The 22,582-nt window shown below is 56.7% G+C and overlaps 1 protein-coding gene across 1 annotated transcript; it reads left to right on the top strand.

The window, feature by feature from the left end:
* The first annotated feature begins 1,642 nt into the window (after positions 1 to 1,642).
* Positions 1,643 to 3,492, top strand: HES1 (hes family bHLH transcription factor 1). The gene is made up of 4 exons (XM_021536809.3): positions 1,643 to 1,856; positions 1,941 to 2,036; positions 2,118 to 2,205; positions 2,935 to 3,492. The coding sequence occupies exons 1-4, from the start codon at positions 1,749 to 1,751 to the stop codon at positions 3,408 to 3,410; spliced, it is 768 nt and encodes a 255-aa protein (XP_021392484.1). The 5' UTR covers positions 1,643 to 1,748; the 3' UTR covers positions 3,411 to 3,492.
* The last annotated feature ends 19,090 nt before the right edge of the window (positions 3,493 to 22,582 follow it).

Here is a 22,582-nt window from a genome sequence, read left to right as displayed (position 1 = left end):
ATAAGCACTAGAAGAAATACTGATCGAGCGGAGAACTTCTAAGCTCTCCAAAAATATACTGCAGTTTTCACAGTAATGTGTTCTCTCCGATCTCCCCACGAACTGTGAAAGTGCTTTTCGGCACCTAGATAATTGAAACTTACGTCAAATATTGTTCATCTGAAGTTAAACCTTACACGCTGAAGGGTGCCTTCTTTTTTTTTTTTTTTTTTTTTTTTTTTTTAATCAAAAGGCTTGTGGCCCCATCAAGGAGCTAAAAGAAAGCCTGGATTTGTACTTTTCCGCAGTTTTAAACATGACACTCTGCCTCTTATTTATTTTTCTTTTTTTAAACTCTGAAGGCTCAGCAGGCAAGCCTATGCAGGGACGAGGGCTTTGCACCGGTGAGATCTGCAAACATGTCTCTTCTTTCTTGAACTTTATTTTTCTCACGGTCTCTGAAAAGGCAAGATCGGGTGATACGTGTGGGATTGGCCCTGTACAGGTGCAGATCAGGTACAAGAGGAGGTGGAAAAACATTACTGTGTATACTCAAAAAAAAAAAAAAAAAAGAGAGAGACAGAGAGAAAGAGCGAGTGAGCACATTTTTGAATAGGCCAGGTCTAGTTCTTGGCAGGATGACTCAGGCCTAGCTGGCAGACTATGGGAATAGGAGTGTGAGAAAGTCAGTCAAGCGGAGGGGAGAAAAAAAAGGATTCAAGTCCCCAGGCAAAATACTTTTTTTTTTCTTTTTCTTTTTTTTTTTTTTTTAAGCAACCCACAAACTGTCCAAACCAGCCGGCGGAGGCAGCAGGGCGGCTGGGCCAGGCCCGAGGGACGGGCACCTCCCTCCCTGCGGTTTCGCCGGTGCCCCCGATGTCAGCGCAGCAGCAGCGCGCCCGTGCCCGCGCCGCCGGCCTGGCGTGCGAGCGGGCAGCAGAACCCACGCACGGCACGGAGCCCACGGCGGCCACCGCCCTCGGCGCCGAGGTGCCACCGCGCACCTGCCCCGTGCCCCGCGCCGCCCCGGGCACCGGCCCCGCCAGCCCCGGGCGCTCCTGCGGGGCCAGGGCAGCACCGCGTGGCGCTGCCCGGGCGGGCGTGGGGACGCCTGGGCGACCGGGGGGGAGAGCCGGTCTGCTGTGGGGAGCCTTGGCCTGCCCCTGGGAGATCTGTGCGACCGCGGCAATGCTGCGGGCACCGTGGGAGGACGCAGCAGCCGCGGCGCGCCCCGCGGTTCGCCGCAGCCCCCGCACACGGTAGCTGGGCCCGGCACGCCGCGTCCCGGCCGTCACCCCGGAGGGCCGCGGCCCCCCACAGCGCAGCCCGCCCCGGGGCCGGCGGTGCCCGAGGGGAGCGGGCGGGGCCGCGCCTGCCACGGGCGCCAATTAACCCGGTAATTAGCGCGGCGCTCCCCGCGCCCCCCCCCCGCCGCGGGCGGTGCCCAAGGGGTTAAACCGCGGCCGCCCGCCCCGCGCCATTGGCCGGCGGCCGCCGCGCGGCGCGCAGCCAATGGGCGGGCGCCGTCCACGAGCGGGGCCGCGTGCGGGCGGCGCCCATTGGCTGGGCGCGAGTGTGGGAACGGCGGCGGGGGACGTTTCACACGAGCCGCGCGCGTGCGGCGCGCGCTATATAAGTAGGGGCGGCCAAGGGCGCGCGGCACCCGCGCCCCGCCGGCCCCGCCGCCGCCCCGAGCGCTCCGCACGGCCCGGCCCGGCCCGGCCCCCGCCCGCTGCCGCCGCCGCGGCGCCTCTTCCCGCCGGCGCACCATGCCGGCCGACCTGATGGAGAAGAGCAGCGCCTCGCCGGTGGCCGCCACCCCCGCCAGCGTCAATGCGACGCCCGACAAGCCGAAGACGGCGGCGGAGCATCGCAAGGTAAGGGCGGCCGGGACGGGACGGGACTGAGCGGGCAGCGCCGTGCGGAGCCGTGCCGGACGCTGACTGTCGCCTCTCTTGTAGTCCTCCAAGCCCATCATGGAGAAGCGGCGGCGGGCGCGCATCAATGAGAGCCTAGGGCAGCTGAAGACCCTCATCCTGGACGCGCTGAAGAAGGATGTAAGCACAGGGGGGTCGGGGCGGGGGGTGCGGGGGCAAACGGCGCTGCCGGGCCGGTCTGAGCCCCGCCTGTTCCCGCAGAGCTCCCGGCATTCCAAGCTGGAGAAAGCCGACATTCTGGAGATGACCGTCAAGCACCTGCGGAGCCTCCAGCGAGCCCAAATGACTGGTGAGTCCCGAGGGGGAACCGGAGGAAAGGAGCTGGGGTGGCGCTGCCTGCAACCCGGGGGCTGGGGGCATCACACACTGCCTGCCTGCTCGGTAGAGAGGATAGCAGGAGCACCAGGCTCTGCACCTGCATCCCCGGGGAGTGATGGAGATGAGGGTACTGTGTTCTGTACCTGTATTCCTGGTGCCAGCACCTGAATCCTGCTTTCACGGGGGACACAGTGCTCCATCCCTGCTACGGGGGAGTTGGTGAGGGGCATCATGCTTTGTGCTAGTATCCTCAATAAAGAGATTCTGGGACCGTCACTGTGTTGTTTGTGCATTTCTGGTGCTGGAGGGCACACAGAGGGCTGCAGTCCCCGCTTGAGTTCCTTCTGCTAGCAGAGCTGTGCTCTGCACATGGGTCTGTTTTGGGGGTGTGAGAGGCACAAGAGCCACTGGAGTAACTGTATTTCTAACCTAGGTCTCTGGGATATGGGGGAGTAAGGGGATTTTTGGGACTTGTCCGTTCCCTACCTGGGTCTCTGCTGCTGGTGGATTTGGTAGCAGAGGGGCTGTGTTCTCCATCCAAATTCTTGGTACTTGGGAACACAAGACATACTATGCCAGAGGGGCTGCTTTTCCCATCTGGGTCCTAGCTTAGAGGGGCTGTAGGATGCAATGCTGTGGGCTGTGCACCCCTCTTTCCTGTGGAGCCTGCTGACTGCTGTGTGCCTCTCTTCTCCCACAGCTGCCCTGAGCACAGACCCCACAGTACTGGGCAAGTACCGAGCCGGCTTCAGCGAGTGCATGAACGAGGTGACGCGGTTCCTCTCCACCTGCGAGGGCGTCAACACTGAGGTGCGCACCCGGCTCCTGGGCCACCTGGCCAGCTGCATGACCCAGATCAACACCATGAACTACCCTGCGCCCCCCCCGCCGCCCCCGTTGCCACCAGCCGCAGCCTTTGGGCCACCTCTGGTTCCTCCAGGCAGTGGCGTGGGGCCACTCCCGGGCATGCCCTGCAAGCCGGGTGCCGATGCAGCCAAGGTGTACGGTGGCTTCCAGCTGCTGCCAGCCTCTGATGGGCAGTTTGCCTTCCTCATCCCCAGCACTGCCTTTGCTCCTGGTGGAGCTGTGCTGCCTCTGTATGGTGGCCCAGCCACTGCTGCCTCGCCGCCAGGCCCGCCACCTGGCACGGCTGACTCAGTCTGGAGACCCTGGTGAGGGTGGTGGGCACCGGACTGGACTTGGCACTGCACCCCGTGCTGCTGGCACGGCTGTATATAGATTATATGTTCATATTGGATTTTGCCTTTGTACCATAGCACTCCCTTGACAGTGTTTCGTGTTTTACACGAGATCTTTTTTTCTTCCTTCCTCCCTTTCCTTATGTGACACCAAAGATTGGGGGTTTGTTTTTTGGTTGGGTTTTTTTTTTTTTTTTTTCTTGAATGCTCTTAAAATAAAAGTATCCCTTCCATTTTGGAAGGCTTTTGGAGAAAATTTGAGCTCTGGCATGTGTGCATAGGAGGGACTCCAGTTCCTGGCTGCCTGTGGATCTTGCTGCTCCAGGGCTGCCTTGTCCTGTTCGCCAGGCTGGAGCTGTCTCTCAGACCCTCCGTCCCCTCTGTCTTATGAAATCACCTGGTCCCTCTCCCTGCCCTGGGGCAGAAGTAATCAGTGCTTCTTTGGGAGCAGCTCAATTAATCAGACTTGTTAAAAGGAGCTTGTATTTGCAGAGCTGGTGCATGTGCTGTGGGACTCACCTCTGCTCTGTTCTGGCACCTCAGGCTGATGGAGTTGGTGTGGTAAAGCAAGACATTGAGCTGCCCGGGTTGAGCCTCCTGCCCTGAACCCAGAGGAGCCTGTTTCCCAGGCTGTAGTGTAAATTGCAAGTGCCTCCAGTCAGTTGATTGAGAGAGCGGTGCCTGCCAGCTTCTCGAGTTACAAAAGCAGTGGCTCTCCGCAGGACAAGCCTGACACGAGTGCTCCTGTCTCCTGGCTGACGGGCTGCAGCAGGCGCTGGGCACCACCTCCACCTGGACTTAAAAGCATAGAGCTGTTCCCGACCCTGAGCAGCAGCCAAGCTCTGCTTGATGATTAATGCTTTGCATGTGGTTTTGATAGAGTTGGGCATTTCCTCTGCTGTTATATGGAAAACACGTGGTCGAGGGAGTGATGTGGGGCTGCAAGGACTCTGTAATCATGAGCTGCAGCTGACCCCTGTGACTTGAGGATGCCCCGTTTCCAGGCAAGATGCAAGCCATAGATAGTGGCGAGCAGCAGTCTCAGGTTACGGCTTGCATGGCCCTTCTTAACAAGTCCTAACTCAGAGCGGACAGCTTTAAAATGTGCCAGGATCCACTGGGGTTTCTGTCCAAATCCTGCTGCAAAAGCTTGTTGGATTTTGTCTGGATCAGCCAGGTGCTTGACTGTATCCAGGTGCTGGGAAAATGAAAGCTGAGGTGAGTGAGACCAGATGGATTAAACCTGCTGGGGTTTGACTCCCCAGCTTTGCTCCCAGTAAAGAAACATATTTACCTGATCTGAAAATACATCCTGGTAAGGCGGTTGGTATGTGCCTAAGATAGGCAGTGGCAGCTTTTTTTTTTTTTTTTTTTTTTTTTTTTTTTTTTTTTAAACGACCTGATCTCCCTTTCCCTCTTCAACACCTTGCTGGCCTGCCTGCATTGCCACCCTCACAGAGGCATCTCACAGCCAGGTTTTGTGTGCAAGGCTTGGGAATATCAGATTTGTTGTCCCAAGGCAGATGTGTAGCTGTACAGGCTGAGCTATCTTTCCCTTCCACCAGCCAGTGTCACCTTTCTGCACTGGAGGTCCTGAGGGAAGGAGTGAGCCCACCCTGTGTTCAGAGAAGTGCTCGCAGGACCTGTCTCAGAATTGCATCGGACCAACTCCTTGGCTTGTGTGGAGCTGATGTAGACCAGTCATGCATCACCTATAAGAGTGAATGCTGTTCCATTTGAGCAGAGTCCTTTTCTGCTGAAGCAGTTGGTTTGGAAAGCACATTAGAAAAAAAAGAGGCTTTGCTGTAGGCTAATGGAGAACATAGAGCAGATCCCAGAGTGAAAGACAAGATGAACCTATTTGCTAATGGAGTTTAAATAGCCTAGTATAAAGCAGATACAGCATGCTTGGGCCGGTTTCTCCAAGGCTTTCTCTGTTTACTCTATCCCACAGCCTGTTGACATGAGAGATCTGCTTGAATTTGTGAGCTTTAAGGGGATCAGAGCAATTCCCAAGAGCTGTGCTCTTGGTGCCAGTTCACTGAGCCCGTGACAAATTGGGATGACAAATGCAGGCTGTGGGTCTGTGGATCATTGTGTGTGGGAATTCTCTTTCAGGTGCAGCAAATGCCTTTAAACTGATGCTGAGGGATGAGCGGGAAAGGGTAAGGGAGGAGTGCCAGGGAATGTCCGGGGCTGAGCTTATGACCCTGCATGGGGAGTGTACAGGACAGGTAGGAAAAGGGACTGGACTTAGTGCTGCCAGATGGGATGCAGCTCCTGTTGGCTTCCTTGGGCACCTTGCTGGGCCCTGGCTGGTAGTGGAGAGGATCCTGGGAAGGGCTGGAGGCAGGTCTTTCTCTCTCATGACCATTCTTGGGTTGGTCAGCACTTTGCCCCAGTCCTCTGGGTGCATTTGCAGACCCGAGGGTACTGAGCTGGAAGGAGCAGTACTCCAATCCCTGCCTGCAGTGCACCTGCACGGAGGTCCATGCACAGGGGGCTTTTCCTGCCTTCCCAGTACCCTGCCTTGCCCCCCACCCACCACGGAGCTTGCAGCCCCGGCTGCCCCTCGCATCCCCGCAGCTCCTTTCCATCTGCTGCTGCTGCCGTCCCGGGAAACCTGTCATTAAAGTCAATTAACTTTTCCCACACTCCTCGTGAGCGGTGCAAAAGCCCCTCCTTGCTTCCTCCTTGGCTCTTAAGTGCTACCATATGGCACAGGCCCCCGCGCCCCCCCACGCCCGCCCTGCCTTTGATTCCAGCCAGACAGCCGGAGCTTTATGATTTAAGCCGGGAGAGCCCTCGTACCAAGCCCTGGGCCGCTCTGCGGCCAAGGTGGTTTTTTTAGCAGGCAAGGCTGTTTTCTGGCAGGAAATGAATAGCTCCCAGATGAGCTCAGGAACCTGAGAGGTCGTGAGAAAGGAGCGAACCCCCGGCGCGGTGGCGGGCTGCCAGCGGCGTGGGGAGCGCGGGCGGGAGCGCGCCGCCGCCGCCGCACACGAGCGGCCCGGCCCCCGCTGGCAGGCGGCGGGGCCGGCCGCCGGCAGCCGCGGCCGCACGCCGCCCGCACGCCGCGCCGAGCCGCGCCGAGCCCGGCCATCGGCCGCGCTCCTGCCGAGGGCCCGCAGCCCACGGCTGACCTTGGCCCGGCGTCCAGGCGTCCGGCCCCGCGGGGAGAAAGCAGCCTGGCAGCTGGGATCTGGGGGAGCCGGGAGGAGAGTCCCCCGGGAGCAGCGCTGCAAACCTGCCTGGGGGCTGCGCGCAGCGGGGCGTGTGAGCCGGCTGGGGCGGCTGTGCGCTGCGGGGGCTGGGATGCTCCAGCCGTGGCTCCCAGTGGGACGCACAGCCCGGGGCTGGGACCAGACTTGCCAGCGCGTGGCTCTGGCTTGCACCAGCACCTTCAGGCCACCAGCCCCCTTCGCTCTGCCGCTGCCCCTGGGGCAGGGAAGGGGACCTGTGATTTACAGGGGTGACGTGTTTAACTTAAAACAAGTCAAACAAAAGCCCGGTTTGTTTTGCAGAGCACAGACTTCCTGGGGGGATCAGCCCAGACAAATGACTCCACTCCCATTTATTAAACATTTGTGGCCCTGCGATCAGCTGGTGCTGGGAACGGCTGGGACAATCTTATCCCCTTCCCCCTTCAGAAATCAGGAGTGATTTCTGACATCTCTGCCGGACAGAGCTGTGCCCCAGGGGTACCAGCTGCCCATTCCAGTGTCTTTCAGGTATCCGAGGACAGCAATATGATCCACACAGACCATAGCCTCTGGACTGTTTCCCTGCTCAGCCCTGCACGAGCATCCACACTGAGCACTGGGAACAGGCTGGGGGCACATGCCCCCAGTGAGGGCTGCAAGGGGGCTGTGTGGCACTGAAGGGGTGTGGGCTGGAGGGGCCTGCTCCTGGTGTGTTTGCCAAGGGGAGTGCAGGGGCAGCAGGGCAGGCAGAGGTGCTATTGCTGAAGGACAGCCTTGGAGGTAGGGCTACCTGCAATCTGTAATGATTAGGAAGCTGCTCCCAGAGGGGGTTTATTGCCAATAAAGCCAGCTCAGCACAACTGCTGGGGCATTAACCCTTATCTGCCTGGCGCGATAAGAGCCTTGGGCTTTGCCTTCTGGCCCCAAGAGAGCAAACACCAGCCACAGGACATGGTACAGACTGCACCATGCCCTGTAACCCTGGGGACACAGCCAACATTCCGTGTGGCTGGGACACACCTCCCCAGCATGTGCTCCCGAAGCCCCTGGCCCCGGCTCCCCCTGCCTGCTGCCCTGCACACAGGGGTGAGCAGCAGGAGCTGCAGGGGTGAAGGCTCTGTACCCAAACTACCCAGGGGTTCAGCTATACAAAAGCAGCATCCTGCTTAATTAAAAGCAGACCTGCTGTAATGAGCCTGCCAGAACAACAGCATGGCTGGGGCACTGCTGCTAGAACAGAGGCTGGGACTCAGCCTCACGGCAGGACTGAGACATGAGGTGGCTCACGGGCTGCGAGCCGGGGCTGGGAGCCAGGGCCGGGTCACCCTGTGACTGCCTGCAGAGCCGTGTCTCCCTCCGTGCTCTCCAAGCCCCGCTGAGGAGACACAGCCTGCCTGATCCAGCCTGCTGTTGCATAGCACCTCAACAAAACTCATCCCTAGAATTGCTCCTGGAGTGGGGCCTCTGCTGGGTTCTTCCCCCAGGTGGGGTCACACACCATCCCTGGGCTGTTGGCTCCCATCACACTGCCCTGCTGTGCTGGTACCAGGGCCAACAGCAATCATGCCTGCCCTGCAAGGGGGACATGTCTCAGGCTATGCCAGGAGGAGGCTGCTTCCTGCTTGGGGCTGGGATGGCGCACACTGCTCTGGATATGGGTGCACTGGGGTGCCTCGCAAGAGCCTTTCCAGTGGTGACCTTTTTTTTTCTGTTGTTTTGGCTTTTTCTTGCTGCTGAGGAGGTCAGAAGTGTTGAGGAATATACTTAGTGCAGGTACATTGGTGTGCAAGCTGCAGGTTGTTTCCTGGATGGGGGAAATGGCTGGAGCTGTGAGCTGGCATCAATCCTTTGCCTAACAAAGGACACGGGGATGGGTGGCACAGCCCAGCAGGGAGGTAGCCAGTCACCCAGAGACTCTGCAGGACCCAATGAAGAGCAAGAAGACCCCAGACTAAATCACACCATTGGACCAAGAGGCACATACAGCACAGACTGTGAGGGTATAAAACCCCAGGGATTGCTGTGTTCAGGTCTCTCCCTGGGAACACACAGCTTGACCTGTTGTCATGTCACTGCACCAGGGTTAAATTAGGAACCAGAGATCTGGACTCTGTTATGGTAAACATGGAGTTGAGTCGGGGAATGAAACCTGACTGTGTGAGTATGGGATGTGCAGGGAGTCAAAAGGGGCACCCATTGGTTCACTGGGGCCACCCACTGCAAAGGGGATTTGATCCCAGCAGTGAAAGTGCAGGGTGGTGTGAATGTGACCCCCAGAGTGGCTCCTCAGTGCTCAGACAGGAATATCCCTTTAAAAAGAAGGCTGTCATGAATGGCTGGAGGCTCCCACAGCTTGTCCCACTGCAGAAGATGGGTTGTACCTCTGTTCTCTGGAAAACATTATGAGTTCTTGAAACCATAAAACAATCTGGCTGGTGTTTCTCCCTCTGATGCTGGAAATCTGGACAGTGTTTGTAGCAAGAGAGGGAGCAGGATAGAGACACATGCTGAACCTCAGTAATGTATCTTGCCTGGCTCTGGCCCTCGCAGCCCTGCTGTACCCCAGGCACAGATAAACCCCCATCTCATTTGGCAGTGCTGACACACATGGGGCATCTGCCAAACAGAGGGAGTGATGCTGGACTCCAGCCCCCACCCCAGCCCAGCAGCCATAGCACTGGTATAAAGAGCAAGACCAACACAGGCTGATCCTGCCAGGCGTGGGGAAACATTTGGCTTTTTTGCATCTCCAGTATCAGGCAGAGCCTCATTCCTGCCTCCATCAGTAACAGGCTCATGTCTGGACCTGGGAGACAACCTGCCTTTGTTCCAGCAGTGACATGAATCCTGTTTATGGCAGGGGAGAGCAAATGGTCCATTGCACTCAGGCCTTTGACAGCAACGTGTAAATGCAAAGCAATACTGGAAACCTGCATGGCTGAGGAAGAGGGGCCAGGACATCCCTCAGGGCTGCATCACAGTTCGTGCTGGAGGAGATGATGAGCCTGGAAGGGAAGGGGGAGCTTTGGGATGATGATGCATCAGGACAAATCCTTCCAGTAAGCAGTGTTTCCAACCAAACCAGTCCCCTGCATGGTGAATGCATAGGGAAATCAGAGCACTTATCCCTAGCTCTGCATCTGGAGGGCTCTGATTGGTCATCAGCTGCACAAGGGTCTCACAGCAAAGACTCCAACAGGCCTCATGGAGACTTCCTTGCTCCCTGCAGCCAAGCCTCTCTCCTCACTGTGGGATCAGTGCTGCTGTATCCCACAGTACATAGCTCTGCACTTCCCACGGGGCATTTCCTTTCAGCCATCCTTCAGCTTTTATTGTGCTTCGAAACAGAGGCTGGCAGCTGGACAGCCTGGGCTGGTGTTTCTGAGCAGGCTCCAAGCAGATGTTTGTGCTCACAGACAGGGCTGGCGCTCACTGCCTTCCCCGCTGGGCTCAGCTGCGTGTGGGCAGAGCCTGCCTGCAGTGCTGCCTGCTCAGGGCACTGCACCAGGGGTTTGAGATGGGGTCTGGTGCTGGGCACAGGCTGAGCTGGGTCATGGCTCCTCCGAGGGATGAAGTAGTGGATGAGGGCTGTGGGATGAGAGCCCAAAAACAGGCAAAGGGGAGAGGGACATAGCTGAGAGCTGCATTGTGCTTGCTCAGCCAGTGTCACGGTGAGCACGAGGGTCACAGAGAACCTCTTGGGAAGCTCCTCCCAGGCTGGGTCAGCCCACAGCACAGTCACCACTCCCTCTTCTCTCATCCTCACCCCCACTGCAGATCTTGCATGGGGTGAGGGGCTCTCTTATTGCCTAGTGTTTGCCAGTCTGGAGAAGCACGCTGTAGTTGCAGCTGATTAACCATCACCCATGTGAAAAAGGACAGGAAAAGGTCTAACAGGATGGACTGTCCATGGCCTCCCATCCTTCACAGGGGAGGCTTGGGCCCAGCTGGTCCCATGCATGTGCTGGTGGTTGTGGGTTGCTCCAGCCATGGTTCTGGTGTCAGCCACATTTCACAGTTCAGAGCTGTCCCTCTTGTGTTAAAGCCTGACAAGACACCCCTCTCAAAGTAAACATGAGCCAGTTTATTGCTTGGTGGAGTCATTTCCCGGGAAGGTCAGGAGGGCTTTCTTTGGGGCTTGAGACAGCCTGGTAAGTTCCACTGAGCAAAGGTGTTACGAGAGCACCATGTTCTGGGAAGAACAGCACTGGGTCCTAGGGATGACTGCAGTCTCATCTAAACCTTGGAACATAGTCCTGTTTATCTTCTCTTGCTCTTGGGGATGCTGTGCTCTGAGTTCCCCCTCCCACTTGTTTATGGCACTGATGCAGAAATTTGTGATGGCTGTAATTGCCAGCAGTTTGCTGATTGCACATTCACCTGGTTTACTGGGCCAGAGACAAAAAGAGCTAAATTCCCTTCCAAGGTCTGGAACTGTGTCATCCCAATGGGCAGGAAGGAGAAGGGGATTACTTAGGCATTTGCTTCAAGAGCATCTCGATGTAAAATAGGACTGTGCCCCTCAGGGCAAGGGCAGCACCAGCATCCCTGGGGACTGCCCTGTGACACAGACACTGCCCCCATGTGTCTGTCTGCACCAGGGAGGCAGCTGGGCACTCCCTCATCCCCTCCAGCCTTCATGTGCGGGAGGCCAACCCCTTCACAGGCTTCCAGATCTGCCACCAATCCCTCTGCAGCCCGGGCAAAGTGTCAGAAAGCTTTCCCCAAGGGTTCAGGCACCACGGACCCCAGTTCTGCACCGGAGCCGGCCCAGCATCGCAGGGGACTGCTCCTGACCGGGACTGTGGCCCTGCCTCCAGCCGGATATCGCCAGGAGGCTTTGGAGAAGGGGGAACCCCACCCTGAATGTGAGATCCCAGCAGGAGCTCGGCTGCAGCTGCGGCAGGGCTGAGCAAAGCGATGCAAGATGTCTGGAGACGGCCAGCTACTGGCAGGAGCGTGTGGGAGAGGAGCTGCCCTCCACAGGGCTCTGCCTGCGTGGGAGGGACCACACAGACGCTTCACTGCCCAGCCCTTCACAGCCTCAGGATGCCTGGAAAGAGAAGCACAGATTTTCCATCCACCCCCAAACTGGGTACTTGCTCCAGAGCTGCTCCATCCTCCCCAAAAAATATGGGAAGGGGACAATCTAGCCCCTGGCAAGGGTCTGGGGGAGCTGTGTGTGTGCTGCTGGGTGCTGGGGTGGCACAGGTATTGGTCTCTGGGGTCACTGTGGCTGAGGAAGTTTTGCACGGGACCCCAGAGATGAGTGAATGAATACTTGGCAGAGCCCATGAGGGCAGCATGGGGAGAAGAGCAGCAGAGCTGAGGTTGGTGTCAGCAGAACTCAGTGATGGGGACACCCTGACACCTCACTGTGTGAGCTGGGAAGTACCAGCAGCTGCAGCCCTGCCAAGCCCCAAGCAGGGAAGGACCCTGTGCACAGCCACGTCAGAGCACGTTCACACAGAAAGAGTAAAACTTCACATACCGGGTGTTGTTTCAACCCCAGAGCCTCCTCAATAGTGAGTTGCCCTCCAGAGGCCTCCCCTCTGGACACAGAATGGAAGTAGCAGCCTCAGCACTTTGTCAGGAGCAGCGAGCTTTCTGCCCTGTTGAATAGCTGCAGAATTCCTTACAGCCCCGTTTCACTTCTCCCTCCAATTATCCCTCTGGACAATGGGCCGGGGCTGCAGCGGACGGTCCCTTTCAGGAGGTGCCGGTGGCAGGACATGCTGCTGGGGCTCGGTCGAAAGCTCCTTTGCTGGGGGGCAGTGACCTGAGTGCTGCAAATGCCACTTTTTGGCTGGGGCAGTAGCATGCACAGGGTGGCAGGGCCGGCGCAGCCCCAGGGACTGGGAGATGCTCCCTGCAGGGCAGGAAGTGCTTGATAACACGAGCTACCCCAGTCTGCAAAACACCCGAGAAATGTATGGTAGGGTATTTCAGTCAAAAGTAAAGTACTGAAGATGAGTTTAATTAAGTGCCAGACTGTCATTTTATCTGTGCAAACACAGTGGTGATTTGGCCCATTTGGCACTTCTCTGCACTGTGAAGCTGTGAAGACCACAGGTGCTGCTTGCACGGTGACTCAAGGGACTGGGCTCCTGCAGGTGACCCCCTTGTATCCAAGGTCCCAGATGTGATCCTTGCTGCACTGGCCGCCCAGGTCACCACTCTGCAGCCAGCCATGTGTAGGCCCATCAGCTTCTGAGGTGAAGAAACAGGCAGCAACCGGCCCCAGAGCCACCGGGGTTCCCTGAGAGCCTGGAGCTGTTGTTGAGGATCACGGGAGGGGTGTGATACCTGGGTAAGGGCTGGCCTTCACTGCTCCCTCCCTGACAGCTTGGAGAGATCCCTCTCTTCCTGAGATGCTGAGCCCCAACCACGCTCATTGCAGCACAGCTCCCCAGAGCCTTCCTCCTGCCCGGCAGAGCAGAACTCGCTGAAGGGAGATTTCAGGGGGGATTATGCTGAGTGAACTTTGGTGTGGGGAAGGGGAAAAGGGGCAGATGCCCAAAGTCTTCAGGCTTTGTGGGGGGATTTGCAGCTGTGCAGTCAGGGAAGTTTGTGCAGCCTGTTTGTTCCTTCCACTGCTGGCTTTGCAAGATTGAAGAGTCGTTTTGGAGGAGCTGACACAGGAGAGCGACTTTGCACCAACAGGTCCAATCCTGACACACTTGAAGCCGTTGCCAAACAGGCTGTGCCCAGGCTGGAGAGCCTGCAGAGAAGCCCTGGGAGAGCAAGACAAGGACTGAGGACGTTTCCGATGGAGGCAGACAGGACACTCAGCCTACTTAGTTTATCAGGAAGAAGATCAAGAGGTGGCTTGATTACAGTCCCAAGGACCTTAGTGCGAAAGTATCCTGGCAGAAATAACGAACCAGGTACTTAAGAGCTCTTTAATCTAGCAGGGAAAGGCAAAACAAGGGCAAATTGCTCCACATTTCCAAGCAGCCCAGGTGATTAACTCCAGAGGGAGAGGCAGGAACACAGGCTGCCCTCCCCAGGCTGCTGCAGGGCTGGCTGGGAACTCACACCTCAGTGTCACCTGAAGCAACATATTTTACTTAAAATAAGCTACAAGAAACTTTTGGGGATGGCAGAAAGGCTCAGAGCTTGGGACAGCATTGGGTCCCCTCTGCTTGGGCTACAGAGAGCACATCTTGTCTAGTGAGGTGGTCACCAGTGGTGCTTGGGACACTGCCGAGGACATGTGGCACTGTTCAGGGGCAGTGGATAGGGTGACATGGGGTGTGTGGTTCTGGCCAGGGGATCTGCAAAATGGTGTTTCCGTTGAGATTGCAACTCTTGGTGCCCAGGGGATCTCCAGGTGCTGATCTTTCAACTCCTGAGAAGAGGGACAATTGATCCTCTCTCTGCAAGCTCACAAACCTGACCAAAAACTCCTGAGGCCACAGAGGAGCTGGATCACCCAGCAATCAGCAGCACCCAGGGCAGATCCTGATAATATGGCCCTGGGATCTCCCAGTGGACACAGATAACAGGGGCAGATAACTGAGCAGCCCCATCTCCATCATGCCACAAGTATGGTGAAGCAGGAGGAACAGAGCCCTTATCTCATGAAGCCATTCGTATTTCTATTTAAGTCCTATTATCCCCTCATTTTTGCAATTTTTCTAGTTAAAAACCAACAGCCTGGCCAAAGCCTTGTTGCAAAGCACTGGGAAGAGCCCTGGCCCGAGGCGGTGGCGTGGGGACCCTGATGCCCGGCGTGCTGCCAGTGGGGCTAACAAAAGGCCAGCAGCGGGGCCAGCCCGTGCTGGGAAGGCAGCGGTGCCGCTGTTGAATAGCTCTTCCCGCACAGAGGAAGGCATGAAGAGGCGTAATCAAATAAGGGTATCAGCGTGGTGCTCCTTGAACGGCGCTCCCAGCGTGAGCCGGCGGCGGGGCCGGGTGGAGGTGACAGGTATCTTTATCCCACCACGCAGGAGAGCTCCAACGTCCCGCTGGCAGGAATTTGTCTGCAAATTTTCCCCCATTGAAAGAAGAGAGGGGGCCAGCGAGGCACGGGCTGAGATGATCGCTTGATTAAGGCCAGGGCAGACGAGGTGGAGAGACGGGGCAGCTCCCAGGGAGCCGTGCTCCCAGTCCTTAACCTCTCCTCGGGAGACCGCAAATTATATCTGTTAATGTATCAGCCCCCTGGTATCCTACAAATAAGTCGTCTGGCTAAGTGTGTGTCAGAGGTTCACAGGAGGAGTTGTTACCTTTTCATCACTTAATCATTTTCATCATCATCATCTTTTAATTTATTTTTCAATAAGCTTTAACCCAGTGAGTCCCGGGGAAGGTAGGTGAAGAGGTTTAGCAGCCCAGCTGGACCGTAAACACAAGCAGGAGGCACTGGGTTGCAAAGAGAGTGTGAAGAACAGAGGGAAACAGTTTTATCAGCTCTCCCGTGAAAACGGGAAACCTTTTGCCATGGACATAGGAGTGTTCTCAGCCCTGTTTCCCAGCTTGCGACGTGGGAATGATGCGCAGAGCTGAGCTCCACTCTGCCAGGGACCAGAGCGGCCGGAGGGAGGATGCTCCCGGGTGTACTGGGACTGGGGAGGGAGGGGGCACGTCACGCACTCCCCTGGGTGCCAGAAGTGATTTACACAGTGCACCCGAGAGCAGAGTCAATTAAGGTCACATTTCTGTGTTGCTAAACAACAGGCGGCTCTGGGTTCAGGCCCGCTGAAAAGGAAACAAAAGCCACCCCTTGAAACGGGGGCTTTGAGCGGGTTCAAAGGAGCACGGAACAAAAGGCGGGCTTTGTGGCTGCCCTCGCCCGCGCCTTCCCGGGCCCTTCCGCCACCAGAGACACCGTTCATGTGGCAAGGGGGAGCTTTTAATTGTCCACCACAAACAATGCTGGCATATTTAGGCCGGCCTCATTACAGAGCCATCCGAAATGCTTGAGAAGCATTCCCACCGCTTAGCATAAATAGCAGAAACGCTCTTTCACCAGCAGAGCAGGTCCCATCTGCTCCCAGCCCGGCCTCACCTTGACTTGCAGTGCTGAGCCCTCAGGGTCGGCCCCTCTGCCCCGCTGCTCCAGACTGGTGCAGAAACCTGCCTCCCTGCCCGCAAACTGCTGCCACAGGGTGCTGCCACAGGAGCAGAGGGCAGGATCTCCAGGGATCTACAGAAAGGGGTGCTCACCTGAATTGGCTGCTGGGGCAGCCCTGTCTGGGGTTTGCTCTGCCCACCTGTCTCCAGCAGCTTGGCTATGGCTGCTGGGAGCTCGAGGGGCATCATTCACATCTCCTGACTGGACAAGGCAGTTTGGCCCCACTGGGTGCTGGCTGATGTCCTCCGTGGGGAATGAGACAGGGAAGGTCTTGGAGACCTACCCCAGCTGGGCTGAGAATAACACGGATGTTTCCCAGAGAGACCCAAACCTGACTGAACGAGAGGTTTACACCCCACTGCACTGATCAGAGCTGCCTACTAGCTCCCAGCTGGTGTGTGGGTGCCCTGGAGTGAGCTGCCCCAGCAGCCGTGGCTCCCAGCACAGGACAGCCAGGGCAGGCAGCCTGTTTCCACAGCATGGGTGCTGGCACAGAGCCTTGTCAGCCCACAGAGATCAAAGTGAGCAGCCTTTCCCGACCGATACCTGATCCCGGTGCTGGAAGAGAGCCGGGAGACTGCCGAGTGCCTCCTTCACTCTTCCTTCCCACCACCACACAGCACCAAGCACACCGTGGGCTCCGCACCTCTGGGCTGCATTTTATGGTACCATGGTTTCTGCCAGCTCCCTCTTCCTCCACCTTTGCCTCCCCTTTCTTGTAGGCAACCAGCTCTCCACACCCCACAGTTTATTAAAATCCTGGGTACCTTGGAAGAGACAACACAATAGTGTACTTGTTACAGCTGCCTGGTATTAATGGACTGCCCCTTTTGATTTTAGAGTGGAACTTTTGGCAGAAAACCAGCATCCAAAAGGGAAAATTGCTGTAAAGCTCAGCAAAAAGAGGGTGGGGAGGGAGGAGAAACAGCCTGTAGCTTTGATCAGAAAAGCTTGAAGATGAATCATGATGATGCCCAAAGCAGATTTGCTGAAGTTTGATTGCAAAGAGGGGAGCCAGGACTGGTGTGGAGAGGGGTGCCCGGAGTGGTGATGGGGCTGGGGTGGAAGGGAGCCCTGGCAGCCAGAGGTTCAAAGGCCTCTGCAGCAAAGAGCAGAATTGGAGGATTATTCACTTTCTATATTTCCACTTCTGCAGCACACATGGGAATCTAATTGGCCAGGATGAGAAATACAGCTAGACAGCTTACAAGTGGACTTGGGAAGACAAAAATATTTGCAGCTGCAAGCCATTAAAGGCAAACCCAGCCTCGCTCTTACACTTTAATTACCCTGCTGTACACTTTCCTCTGCGTACCAGGGCTAGTGTCAGCCCAAAAACCTTTCTGATCTTAAAAAGACAAGCACAACGCCTGGCTGCACCAGGGCAGCAGCACTCCAGCACAGCAGGACTCCAGAGCAGCAAGGGCTGAACACCTCTCAGGGCATCAGGCATCAGCTCTCACCCACTGTCACAGTGCAGACCCCAACACTGTCCCTGCAAGGCTGATGGCAGTTCTGAGTCCCATCAAAGAGATTAGCTTGGCTTTTTGTGGAGGGAGGGCATCTAGCCTTGTAGATTTGGAGCTTCCCGTGTACCCTGTGCTCTGCAAGGTCCACCCAAGCCCATCCCAGCATCGCCTTGCTGTGACAGCAAGTGGCAAAAGCCTTGGCAGTGATCACCCCTGTCCTATAGCCTCCCCACTTCTCCATGCTGCTGCTGTATTTCGGCTGAGATGCTCATTTTTCGGGGTTCAAAAGCACTGGCAGGGAGATTTCCCCTTTATCGGCACCTGGACGGACCCCGATGGCTGGAGGCAAAGGGTGACGGGATGATCCCATCTCCTCATCTCCGCCACCACAGCGACATGTCCAGGTGCCTCTTGGCAGTGCTCTGGGCACTGCAGGCTGCCCAGAGGGCCACGCTGTCCCTGGCAGCAGTGCAGCCACCCTGAGGCAGCACAGCACTGCCTGCAGGGGCTCTGAATTTGGTGAGGGGTGATGCAATGGCCGTCGCAGCCCAGCCCGCCTGGCCACCACTGTGCTGCTTCCAGCTCTTTGACTGCTCATTTCCTTTTCTGCTCCTGCACCAACACCAAAAATGTTTTTCCAGGTGCTGGCCCCAGCCATGCTCACTCCCCCACATGCTTCACCCTGCTTCTCCTGAAACCTGAGGAGAGTTGAACTCCTTTTATGCCACTTTATTTCAATGCTCTGAGGGTTAGCCTTGTGCCAGGCATTTCTAGTTCTGCGATAAACACAAAAGAGGACAGGGCCCACAACTTTGCTTAATGAGCAATTTTTTTACTGACTATTTTGAAGCTTTGATGTTATTCCTTTCAAATGCGTGAGCTTGTGGGGAGAGGATGTTTGAGTCTGGACTAATTTTAAATTGAGCTTAAAGTTGCTTTGCAGCACTGCAGGGGCATTGCAGGACATAGGCAAGGAACCCCAGAAGATAGGGAAGAGCCCTCAGGGAGAAGATCTGAAATTAATATATGTTGTACTAGTTTGAGATGTTAAACCCAGGTGCATGCATGGGACAAGGAGAAGACCTGCCTGGAAATGCTGGTGCTGGGACTGTGCACCAGGGTGTCAGTGGGGATCTCCCTGGTCCTGAGACCCCACAACACCTGTGCTGGGGGACTGAGAGAGCTGCCCTGCTCCCATGGGAGATGTTTCTGGGGAAAGCAAAGTACAGCAAGGAACTGCTGGAGCAGAGGGGCTCAGGAACTCATCACTGCCCTGGGACATCTCTGCTGGAGCCATCGTGAGAGGGGTGCGTGGGGTGATGCTGTGTTCCCAGCCCTGCCAAGAGCTGATGGGCACAGCACAGCAGAGCCAGGATAGAGCAGGGACAGGGGTCAGCCCTGGTGGCAGCCAGCAGGACTCAGCTTATCTCTCTATTGCCCCAAGCCCTGCCTCCCTGGCAGGACAGCGGTGTGTGCCCGCAGAGCCCACCTGTGCCCAAGGACACGAGGGGGCAACTACAGCAGTGAACAACAGAACGACAGCTGGGGAGGGTGAAGAGAAGGCTAAATTAGGATGCTGGGCACTGCTGGCTGCCAGCCCAGTGCCGCCTGCCAAAAGCCCTTTGGCAGATGAAAATCAAATCCCGGTGGGAAGATGATGCCTGGGGCTGGGCTAAGGGCAAAGGAGTGATGTTAGTCCCTCCACAGGGTGCAGGCTAGTGAGGACCATTCCGGACATTGTGTCCCCAGCAGGAATTTTCTGTGAACTTCTCTCACATCCTTGTGGAGGTTCCCTGTGACTCCCAGGAGGGAAGTGGCTGGGGGACTCATCCTGGGCCAGGGAGCCAAGGAGGCTGCTGTGTGCCCAGGCCAGCACTGGGCTGCTCCCGGCTCTGCCCTGCGCGGCTGCTCCCGGCCCCTGCCGAGCCCTGGGGGGCAGCACGGGGGGAGCAGGGGCTCCAGATTGGAACCACATGGAAGCACATTTGCAATGAATTAGGCTGGAAGCCAGCAGCTCTTGCTTGGCTGGGTGTGCAGCCAATCTTTGGGGATTGTCAGCTCCTCCCAGGTTTCCACAGCGGATGTTCCCTGGCCAGAGTGCAGCTGGGCTCTGCGCAGAGCTGCGGCCAAGGCAGCCCAGAAGGAGATGAGGACACGCGCAGGCAGGAACCTCTGCCCACACACACAGCCCTTCTGGCCCAAGTGGGCCCCCACATGCTCCTGGCCTGGGCTGGACAGGATTCAGGGGCTGGTGATGCTCTGGGGCAAGGCAGTGGTGGTGCACAGGAGGAATTATTTGGCCACTTCCCAGCCTGGCAGTCCCTGGGTGAGCACCATGTCTCCCTGCCTGCCCTGGCTCACCAGCCTCTCAAGCTGCACCCAAGATTAAACAGATGGGGAGCTCTTGCTCAGGCATTGGTGTGAAATCACATCTCAGTGTACCTAAGACAAGGACAAGATCCAAAAGGCGGGGAAGAAAAGCTCCAACCTGGCAGACTTCTCGAGGGGTGAGAGGGTTAAGGCACTGGTGCAGAAAGGCTTTGAGTGTGCATGTCAAAGAATGACACTAACAACTCATGTGACAACCTGCCAGGAAAACTTTTCAGATCATAATTCGCATAGCGTTTGTATCATGTTCCCTTCCTGTTTAAAAAGGCAATATGGAAACCGTGCAAGGGGTTATTTGCTGGTCAGGCCGATCTGCTGGTTATGCTCCCTGTCACGCGCGTCCTTTAAGGAAGTGATGCCACCACGACAGACATAATTTCTAAAAATAACACCAATCCCACACATTAGTCTCTAGTACCATTTGTTCTAATTATTCCTTCCCAACTAAAGAATAATGTCTAATCATTAGCACTGGGTACATACTAAGCCCCTGCCAGAGCAAGAAGTTGGGCTTCCAGCCACATGCCATCTGAGCATCTTCCTTGGTGGCATATCCTACTGATGGCAGAAAACACAGAGGGCATGCTGCTTTCCTGTGCCCAGCCCAGCCATTTCAGCCCTCACAAACCAGACAGGAGTATTCCACTGACCCTGCTCCACTTCTACAAATCCTGGGGGCACCCAGAGTGCACCTCAAAGGCACAGCGCAGTGCTCAGCTGGGTGTGTGTGGGCCCCAGCAGCACTGTGGCTCTCTGATAAGGCCACGTCTGTCTCTTGTTTCATGGGTGAGGGTATTTATGAAATGACAGGCTGCAGTGTTAATCTCTGGTTGGCAAGGCAGCATGCCAGCAGCGTGGCAGCCGGGTGCAGCCGGTGAAAGCCTTTTGGGGCAGGGAGGTGCTCAGGCAGGTTCTGGAGATCAGCCCATCTGCCAGTTGCTTTCACCTTCTGCACTTTGGACAGCCCCTGCTCCCTGACACCTGTGTTGCTTGTGCCCAGCTCCCGGTTCAGAGGGATTGAGGTCTGTGTGTGGGCATCCCCACTGGGTTAACTGACCTGCAAGCCCCCCCAGTGTGCTCCTAGAATGGCCCTGGAACACTAGTCAAAATGCAACTCCCCCTCGGATTTTTTTATCACCCACATAACACTGGTGAAGGAAGGGAGGCCACCGCCAGGGAACATCTGGGCTCCATTGCTCATTGTCTGAGCAATGAGTGCTCAGACACTCCTTAATTGATGTCAGTGCTGAAGACAGAAGGGACGTCAGATATTAAATAAACACGACCGCACTCTGCAGACCAAGCCAGTCCCCCGGGGAAGGCGCACATGCATCCGCACCCACACGCTCCCCCAGCACGGCCCCAGCCAGGGCCGGGACACAGGCGGCTCACCACACACACGTGTGAGCACAGCCACACGCTCGCCCGCTCCCACACAGCTCCGGTTTCATGTCAGCGAAGGCAGAGCAGGGTAAAAAATAGTCCTCCTTTTCCTTTTTGGTTTTCCAGCAGGCAGATTATCTGCAAGTGCAGAAACCACCAAAAACTCTGTCCCATGAAAGAGGGGGATGTGTGGAAGGTGGTCAGAGCCCTCCAGGGTCTGGGCTGGCTGATATTGCCAATCCAAACTTGCTGCTTGGGGTCCCACCTCTAACCTGGACACATGCCTCTGGCAAGGAGCAGCGGCATGCCAGTCCCCATGGGTGTGCACAGCCGCATGTGGGGCTGTGTCCTGCCTGTACTGGTGCACCCAGCCCCTCCTGCTGCCCCCAGAGCCCAGCATCTCACAGGTGCATCCTGTCAGTCCAGCCAGCAGGAATGGACACTCACACCCTTGCTTCCACCGAACTGTGAAAGGCTGTGTTTCTCTCACTCCAACTTCTATCGTCTCCCGGAGTTTTTTCTCCTGCCCTTCCCCTGCCTGTGCTCTGAGGAAGAGCAAGTGTGGGAGCAGCCTGACCCCCAGAGAGCAGCGAGGCCGCCTGGCCACTGCACTGTGACAGACACACGCTGCAGGGCTGCTCCAGTGACTGCCAGCCCGGGGGCTGAGCGAGCCCGTGCCCTGTTCTGTTCACAGGCAGGGCAGCTCTGCCCCACAGCCTGCCTGGATGCACAGGATGCACAGCTGGGCTACTGGTCCAGCCCCAGGGCCGGGTCTGGAGTAGGGCTTGGGTACACTATTACCCTGGGGCAGCGTTATCCCTGGGGGCAGGCTGTGGCACTAAGCTGCTTTGATGTGTTTTAGTCACACCACAGCACCCAGATAAAGCACCCCATGCTGGTGTGAAGGATACTCCTGACCTATGTCCACTGCTGCTCCTTTTGCTGCATTGCTGGAGCCAAGTTTCCTCCATCCTATGGCATTTTCCACTGAACAGGACACATTTCAGCAAGATGCATTCACGCTGACAAGTGCAGGGGGACAGGCAGCCCCAGCAGGCTGGTAAGTGCCCAGGCTCAGGCAGTGTGATCTCCCATCCCTCATGAGGTTGAACCTGTGGGTCCTGTAAAGGGCAGTGAGGACAGGGACGGTCAGTGAGACGTGTCCTGTCACACAGGAGTACAGCACCAGCCAAGGGCAGCTTCCTGCTCCTGCGTGTGGTGGGGACTCATTAGCTCAGGGCTGGCTGTGCCTACTTTATTCTTTGGCAGCTTTTGTTCCTTTACAGAAATGTAGTCTCTCTCTCCCTCGCCCTTAGCCCCTTTTAATATTAAGGTCAATAGGTTGACGATTAAGCAGGAAAAGGGCATGAAGAATCAACCAAATTAAATCTTGTGTGCAAACAGGTGGGTGTGAAATTTCAATCAATGGCTGGTGTTAGCAGGGACCTCTGGAATCACGATTTCCCAGGGGAAGACTGGGAAGCCCCAAAGGGATTTGGGTACAAAAACTCCAGACATGGGAGAATAGAAAAAAAGTCTTCTCAAAAACCAATATTGACAAGGCTCCTGTGTTTGCACCCCGGCTTTGCCCGGCAGCACAAAGGGAGATGATTATCCCGGGTCCACC

Source organism: Lonchura striata, chromosome 9, assembly GCF_050655825.1.
Source record: "Lonchura striata isolate lonStrDom1 chromosome 9, ASM5065582v1, whole genome shotgun sequence".
Classification (NCBI taxonomy): Eukaryota; Metazoa; Chordata; class Aves; order Passeriformes; family Estrildidae; genus Lonchura; species Lonchura striata.
The sequence above is the reverse complement of the archived record's forward strand: the minus strand, read 5'-3'. Positions and strand labels throughout refer to the sequence as shown.